Source organism: Propithecus coquereli, unplaced genomic scaffold (genome assembly GCF_000956105.1).
Source record: "Propithecus coquereli isolate 6110/MARCELLA unplaced genomic scaffold, Pcoq_1.0 Scaffold185, whole genome shotgun sequence".
Classification (NCBI taxonomy): Eukaryota; Metazoa; Chordata; class Mammalia; order Primates; family Indriidae; genus Propithecus; species Propithecus coquereli.
Window position 1 is genome coordinate 558,570 of NW_012143301.1, and position 8,746 is coordinate 567,315.

The 8,746-nt window shown below is 38.1% G+C and overlaps 1 protein-coding gene across 1 annotated transcript in view; it reads left to right on the forward strand.

The window, feature by feature from the left end:
• Positions 1-4,259, forward strand: part of ZNF330 (zinc finger protein 330) — an 18,926-nt gene extending 14,667 nt beyond the window's left edge. Inside the window, exons 3-5 of the mRNA XM_012642727.1 lie at positions 1,080-1,154; positions 2,426-2,543; positions 3,646-4,259. Coding sequence (XP_012498181.1) covers positions 1,080-1,154; positions 2,426-2,543; positions 3,646-3,920 — 468 coding nt within the window. The 3' untranslated portion in view covers positions 3,921-4,259. The remainder of the gene's footprint in view (positions 1-1,079; positions 1,155-2,425; positions 2,544-3,645) is intronic.
• Positions 4,260-8,746: the final 4,487 nt, after the last annotated feature.

Genomic DNA, 8,746 nt, shown 5'->3' on the forward strand with positions numbered 1-8,746 from the left:
GTATAAGTGTTAAATTTAATGAAAAAGTAATCAAGTTTTTTATGTAGCCTCTTATGAACTGTACTTTAAATCAGTATCTATTTTCTGTTTCTAGAAAAAACTTAAAACGTGCAGTCCTGAATTTTTCAACAGGGATGCCAGTGGCATATTGGTGGGGTCAGTTCTTCATTTTGTAGTCTTGAGCAGGAATTGCAGGACTTAAAGTGTTCCTGGTTCAGAGTACCAAATGTCATTCTTACCTTCAAGTTATTGTAATAGCCAGCATCACCCTTCCTCCTCCCTTCTTATTTCCATATGCCCTCAAATAGGTGATACCACCCCAAGTTTGTTCTGCTAGTTGGTTCCAGTGATTTTTAGGTAGGAGTGTGCATTAGAAATAACTGTAGAGGTTTTAAAAAAATGCAGGTGCCCAGGCCTCAGGTCTAGAGATTCTGTCTTTAAATCTGTGGTGGGTGCCAGCCATCTGTATTTAACGTGCACACACAATTCTCATGTATTTTCTAGTTGAGAACCAGTGTTACTGACTGGGTTAATAGTGTCATCTTTATGGATAATTTCTTTCTCAAAAGGTTAATTGAAATCAGAATCCATATAAAGCAGTAGTATGTGGTACCTGGCCCTTAGAAAGCCCTTATTAAATAATAGTTAACATCATAGGAAAAAGACTGAAATTCCCCAGATAGTGTCCTCCTCTAATTTGGTTCTTATTCTGGTATGAAATGCTAATTCCTATACTCGTCTGTAAATTTAAAGATGATAAATTATCTCTCTGAGATATACAACACATCACATATACCATACACACACACTATATGTATATAATTCTTGTAATATGTATAAGATTCTCAAAGATTAAAAGAGTATTCAAAGTGTATAACATTTTTGAGCCTTTCTTAGCCTTCCACAGAATGTATAATATAAAAATTGAATTATTTTTATTGGAGGCATGGGGGTTTTACATGCTTTATAGCATTTGAACCCAAAAGACAGCTGTGAGTGATAAGGCCATAATTCTATCACAGGCTTTTAGTGATTCAATAAAAGACAAAGGAAAAATCTAAGACCCAAATAATTGATAGGATTTTAAGAGGAATCTCTTTCCCACAGGTGTTTCATGCAATCGGCTTGGTCAGCATTCATGTCTCCGTTGTAAGGTATACTTACGTATTTTTTCTTTTTAGATTTTTTTTTTTTAATCCCTTTACTCCTCCACCAGTCCTTGGATTATTTATAACTGTAATTAATCTGTAAGGGACCTTAAATTTATGTAGTTTAATTCTTTTATTTTTGAGATTGTAGAATTGAAATTGAGAAAGCTTTAAGTGCCTTTCCAGTGGTCATCCAGTTGGCTAGCAGTAGAGTTGCCACTAGTGAACCTATCTCTAGAATCCTGGCTCAGTGCTTTTTATACCTTATATTTATGGAGAACATTCTGACCAAAGTAATGGAAGCATATTTTAATAAATGTCAGAACGTTCTGCTTAGAAGAATTTGATTAAAGTAAAGATTTCCATAATATTCTGTGTTCTTAGTCATTGCCTCTAGCATTTCTGTTTGTCAGAGATCACTAAACAGATGTAGTCAATTCACTTTCTCTCAGAAATGTTTCTCTGGTTCTTATTCTTATATTCCTAACCCTTTTTTTTTTTTTTTTTGAGACAATCTCACTCTGTTGCCCAGGCCAGAGTGCTGTGGTGTTAGCCTAGCTCACAGCAACCTCAAACTCTTGGGCTCAAGTGATCCTCCCGCCTCGGCCTGTAAGAGTGCTAAGGTTATAGGCATGAACCACGGCTCCCGGCCTTCTATTTCTCTAACAACTCTGCTCCAGTTTTACTAAATGGATTTCAGTTTGTTGGAGGTGTTCAAGCTCTTAAGTTTTCAGGCACTGTCTGCACTGTTTCCTCTGCCTAGAACATTATTCCGTCTTTGCTTGCCCTGCTATACCCGTGTTCTCCTTCAGATCTCAGCTAAGACTTTGTCTCCCAAGAATCCTTTCCTGAATCCCATGCCTTTTTTAGTGCCCCTCTTCTGCTCTCTTTCTATGCTTAGTGTCTTGTGTTAATAATTGCCTCTTCACTGTCTCTGTTCCCAATCAGACCATATACTCTGTGAATAAATAGGCTCTGTTCATCATTATTTCATCAGGGACTTTGTGAATACTCAAATATTTATGAATGACTAAATGTACCTACATGTCATACTCTGTGTATAGTTAGTCTTCCTTGTGTTAGATCCTGGTTCAGAAGAGTCCTGGCAAAAACCATTTTCCTTAAGAAACTGAAATGAGGACTGTGACTGGTCCCAACAAAATTCTTACTTTCTCTCTCTGTCTTAACAAAACTCTATTGTTAAATTTCCTTGAAATATTGAATACTGTCTTTTTACATACTTTACAATTTTTATTTATTTTGCTTATCCTGTATAGGCTTGTTTCTGTGATGATCACACAAGGAGCAAGGTGTTTAAGCAAGAAAAAGGAAAACGGCCTCCTTGCCCTAAATGTGGACACGAGACTCAGGAGACTAAGGATCTTAGCATGTCAAGTAAGGCTCTTCTTAAAATACCAATGGAGTGATTTTGCTTTAATGCTTAGACAAGCATATCTTTTTTCTCCATTCCATCCATTCATCTTATTACTTCTTCTTCCTATTTGAAAAGATGAATGTGTTCTCTTAAGCAAGTACAATTTTACAGCCTAGGAAAATATGTGGGTAAAATTTTTCAATTTAACTTAAGAAATATACCAGTATTCACTATGATACTTGATATTTGCCTTAGTTAATGACAGCGAATCCTGAAATTTAAGATAAAAAAAAGTGATTTTTTTTGTTTTTATTGAGACTTCCTTTTTAAATAATTGAGTGGCTATAAATTCTTAATATTCAAGTGGTAGTAATCTTCAGTACTTGGAAGTCAAATTCATTCTGAAGCTGTTCTTAGGTATGTGGTATTTGAGCAGCTATGTTTTTATGTAATATATTACTACTATAAAAAGTTGTTTTATATAACTTTTTTATGAAAGAGTAAGACTACTACAAACACGGTTATAGTAATGTAGCTCACAATTTTGTTAAAGAGAAATTTGACTCTTTAACAGAATGGTACCATTAATTCTAAATGACTGACAGTACTTTCTTTAATCAAAGATGTAGTTGCACAATGCAGTGATTTTACAACTAAAAGACTGATGATTTTGCTGATCTTCTGCACTAAACTTTATGTAACTATTAAGGTAGAAGAAATGAAAGCCTTTGTTTTTCATGGTATCTGCATTATAAAATAACTGTTTTAAGAAAAATGTAGTGGTAGGAAATCAACTCTGTTATGTGATTTGAAATAAACTTGTCATTAACCAAACAAAAGGTATTTTAGTTTTTAATATGCCTTATTATCTTTGGAGTGTTCTGTTGCTCTAATTTTGTTTTCTAAGTTTTTCTAAGTTTAATGAAATGACATTGTAATCTTTGTAATATTTGTTACAGTGTGCATATAGACTTATTACATGAGAAAATTAGTAAAATATATTTTTTCATTTGGGAATAAAGCAGCCAGTGAAGTTCATGTAATTTTATATATGGTAGAGAAAAATGAGGATGTAGAGAATTGGAACTAAGAAAATGCCATGTGCATGTTTGTCTTTTGTAGCACGCTCCCTGAAATTTGGCAGGCAGACTGGAGCCGAAGAGGGAGATGGAGCTTCTGGGTATGATGCTTATTGGAAGAACCTTTCATCTGACAAGTATGGTGATACTGGGTACCATGATGAGGAGGAGGATGAGTATGAAGGAGAGGATGATGAAGAGGAAGAAGATGAAAGCAGAAAGGATTCAGATACCGAGTCATCAGATTTGTTTACTAATTTGAATTTAGGAAGGACCTATGCCAGTGGCTATGCTCACTATGAGGAACAAGACAACTAGGAGAGCTGCTTGCCTACTGGTGGCCGTGTGTGAGAGGAGCAGGAACATGTGTGGTGGATGAATGTTGTGTAGATGATGAATCATGGATGGATGTTTAAAAGTACCATTGCTTAGCCTTGTGCAAAAGACTAGTTACTGGGCCAAGGAGTAGGGCATAGCATTTTTATAGGAACCAGTAATCAAGCTTATATCATAAGAAAAATGAATTTCAAATGTAAGATGTATATTGATCCAAGCAATTGAAGCGTCATGGAATTTGATTGTTACCTGATTTCAGTAATCTAGTAGGTTTTGCCAATTAGATACATATATATAGGATAAAGGAATAGAATGGTAATATATTTGAAATGAAATTGCTGTTTTTATTTAAACACTGCTTATAAATTCATTGTGTATGATTTTGTAAAATGTGTTGGGTAAAATGGATTACCATCTTTTTCCTTTTTATGTTCACAGAATGAAAATCATGTCATTATATTCTAAATTTTCATTAAATATTCATGTTATTTTAAATAGTCATGTATGTTTTAGCATTTGACTCATTCATCCCTTTCTTCACAATCTATGTCCTGAACAGTTCCTATTATTAATGCCTAAATGTATTGACAAAGATGATTACTCAGCCATTTCTCAGAGACACAATATCAGAAATAGTATTATTACAGATGCTTTACCTAGGAAGTTTCATTTCTCTTTGAATAAATCTAGTATTTCACTTACTTTTGATATTTTATTTCTTGTTTTGTATTTTCAACTTAGTTTGGAAAGCATTCCAATATTTTTTTATAGACTGTTTCTTTCTTTTTTGCTAATATGGAAGTAGATAGCAGAAGTTAATTGTGTGGTATACACAAAGATAAGTAAGCCAGATCCCATCATTGATGACAGGTGGAGAACAGACAGGCCCTGGCACAAGTTCCAATTGTTACAACTTACATTGGCAATGAATTATAATAGGACGGTGTGATTGTAGAAGAGAAAGCATGGCTGGCATTTTAGCTGTGTGGACTAAATTGTAGCTATGAGGATAACAGGGCTGGATGCTTATTGTTAAGCCATTCTTGTTCAATAGAGACATAATGAACAGCTGAGGACAGTAAAAGGCAATGGAAAGCCAGATGTGAAAGCCAGAGGGGTTCGAGTGCATGTGAAAAAGCTTAGTTGGGAGGTGCTGGACCTGAAGTGGGAAGAAATAGACTATACCCCAAAGGAATTGCAAGAATTGGCCAACATATGCTCGGAAGAGCTGGAGAAGTATGCCTGAGACTGGAATCAGAGTGCTTAAGAGAGGACATAAAATTAGGGTGGAGTTCGATGGTAGCCCCCACGTTGGGTCATAGGATTGCAGGATAAGAGCTATCTTAAGTTAGATGGTTTAACACCCAGCTAGGATCCTGGGAGATGATGTGAACTCATTATCAGGATGGCTTCTAGAAGTATGGAAAAAGTAATGGCCCATTCTGAGCAAAGTTGAAATGCCAAGATCACTGTGACGTAGTGGAGAAAAGGGATTTAAGAAGTTGAGGGAAGTGGGTGCTGGAATGGATAGACTGGCTGGAAGATCCATCAGATTATTACGTTCCATGGGAAGGCTCAGTGTTCCAGAGGGAGGAGATAAACCTTGTAAACTCTTAAAAATGCCACACTCTTAAAATTTCTAGGGTTCCAGTGGTGAGGGACAGACTGGTGTGTCACCTTCAAAGTGTAAAGTAAATGACTACATGTACCCTCTTACCCTGAAGAAGGAAGCACAGTGCCTGGTGATCCTTCTTGAGTTTAGGAGGCAACATACTTCACTGCCTCCTGCATATTTCACTGAGGATAGTCTTCTGGTTCCTATACCAGTTGATACAAAAGGCCACCGAATTTGAGTGGGGCCCATGGCAGGAAAGGGCTCTGTAGCAGCTCTAGGTTACAGTGGAAGCAGCTTTGCTTTCTGGACCACTGGGTAGATGCTATTATATTAGAGATATTAGTGATGGAATAAGGTGTGTTGTGCCATGCTGCATTAGGAGAATCACAATGCAGGCCCCTGGGTTCTAGAGGAAGTTTATGCCATCTGCATTTAGAGACTTATATACCCCCTGGGCCAGACAGCATGGTTTCTCCAGCTTACCAAGGCCGATCTAGTTACCACCACTGCCAGTGTCAGAACTGTCAGCAGCAGATGCAAGTGCTGAGCCCCTGCTGGGGCATCGTTGCTTTAGGAGACAAATCAGACCAGCCATACTGGAAAGGCCAGTGGTTCATTTTCAGTGGAATAGATTCACATTCTTGGAATGGGTTTAGCTTTCCTTCCAGTAGGACCTCATCCGGCATAAGTACCTGAGAGCTTATGGGGTATTTGATTCACTGGCATGAGAGTCCCACATAACATGTGTCAGCTCAGGGGATCGCCTACGCAAAGGAAGTGCAGTAATAGGCCTGTGACCATGGGATCCACTGGTCAAATCACATGCTACGCCACCCAGAAACTTCCTGCCTCATGATATGTTACAGCTGTGTGCTGAAGACACAGCTGAAGCAGCAGCTCGGAGGCAATACTCTGCAAGGATCTCATACCATCCTGCAAGCCACCGATATGCATCAAATCACAGACATTTCTACTCCATTGTGTTCCTAATAGAGAAAGTGCGTGTGTGGTAGGTTGAATAGTGTCACCCCAAAGTTCACGTCCACCTGAAATGTCAGAATGTGACCTTCTTTGGAAGTAGGGTCCTTGCAGGTATAACTAGTTAAGATGAGGTCATACTGGGTCAGGGTGGGCCCTTATCTAAGACTGGTGTCGTCATAAGAAGAGGAGAGGACACGCAGATAGATGCACACAAAAGAAGGCCATGAGAAGATGGAATCAGAGATTGGACTGATACAGCTACAAGCCAAGGAATGCCAAGGATTGCTCACAGCCACCAGAAGCCAGGAGAGAAACATGGAACAGATTGTCTCTCAGAACTTCAGAAGGAATAAACCCTGCCAACACCTTAATTTTGGACTTCGGCCCTTCATAACTGTGAGAAAATAAATTTTCCATTGTTTAAGCCACCTAGCTTGTGATTATTACTGCAACCTTAGGAAACGAATATACCATGAGGATTAGGAGTGGAAGCGGGAGTTGCCACCGCTCTCAACGGTTCACTGGGGAGCATTTGTTTCCCATCTCCACAACTCCAGGCTCTGAATGGTTAGGATTCTCTGTCGTCAAGGGGGGCACCTTTCTTCAGTGTGCTCAATAAGTGCCTCATTATTATATTTATAAGCTATGCCTACCAACTTGGTACTTGTGTTTTTTTTATGTCCAAGGACCAAGAGGCAAGAAGAGAAATCATTGTCTTTGCAGAGATAAGTGACTCTCTTCGTCAGAAGTAGGTAAGGTTGCTTTTACACAGTGGGGACAGGGAGGATTATGAGTGGAATCCAGGCAATTCACTTGAGTTTTCTAGGTGTTTCTTTGGCCACTTGTGACTATAAATGGACATGGATGGACATGGCCAACAAACCCAGCCTGTGAAGGGCACAGTGACTAGACCCTGTGGGGATGAGAGTTTCAGTCATGCAGCCAGAGCCCAGCCACCGAGCCCAGCAGAGGCGGTAGCTGTCATGTAGCTTCAGGATTTGCCTCAGCTGCGGAGAGGTGCCTTGGCTGTAATCAAGCCCTTCCCGGGGCAAAGCATGCATCTGGTGACTGAGTAACCGGTTTGGCTATTTGGACTCAACATGGTCCAATTATGACAGCTATTCAGTTAATGTCCCTATACAGGATCTAATGGCTGACACTTAAGAACACGAGGTAAATATATTTTCCTCCTCTGCATTTTGGTCATGGTTTGGCAAACTCTTTGTGGGAATATTGTAATGATATATGTGAGGGTGACCTTTATAAGTCACCTACAAGCTTCTGCTCATGCAGAATGTATTAGTCCATTTCAGAAAGTGAATAGACCATATAGCATGCACACCTCTGCTTTGCAAAATGACCCTTGTTACTTATTTGCCTAATGGGAACAATTCAAAGGATGAAACTTAATATATTAAGCCTTAATAATATTTTGTGGAATCAGACATAGTACGATGATAAATCAGACATATCGAAGCATTCTTAATAAGGAATCAGAGTTAAAATATGATGTACATAGAGGCAAGGACATTTTTGTTAAAGAGCTTTTGTGGGAAAGAAAAAGGATATGCTAACTGCAATTGACTAATTTGCATAACCCAACTTAGCCATCAAACGGCAGCATTTTTTACCTTAAATCCAGGTAAAAATTCGGTTAGCATTTGCTACATAACTATCGTCAAAATACTAGAACAGGAGGACAGATGAAAGGTTTAAAGATAAGCAAGGTGTTATTTAAGCCCTTAAAGCTTGAATTTTATTAGAGAAAATAAGATGCAATACAATGTGTTTTCTGTACTGCCCAACTGGCTTTACCTGCCTGAGCTCATTAAATGCTCACAACAGAGGTAGTATGCTGAATTTAGCTCCCGAGGCAAGCAAGCCAGGTTGCTGTGCTTACCCTGCTCTGGACCAGAAAACATCTGTGCGGAATTCTGAAAAAGGACTTTCAGAAATCTTCTCAGCACCTTTAGAATCAATTAATCATGTTCCAAACTGATTTCAAAGGAGCAACAGATATTTTAAATATAAATTTACTGATATGTTTGTGTATATTTCACTGATCCATTTTTTATTTGGGGAATCATATATTGCTTCAAATCTTAAGTTTATCACTTCTTAAATATTAACTTCTTTTCCTAAGTTTCCTCATCTATAAAGAGGAGGTAGTAACTCGTAAGGCTATTTTGATGATTAAATAAAAAAAAAAAAA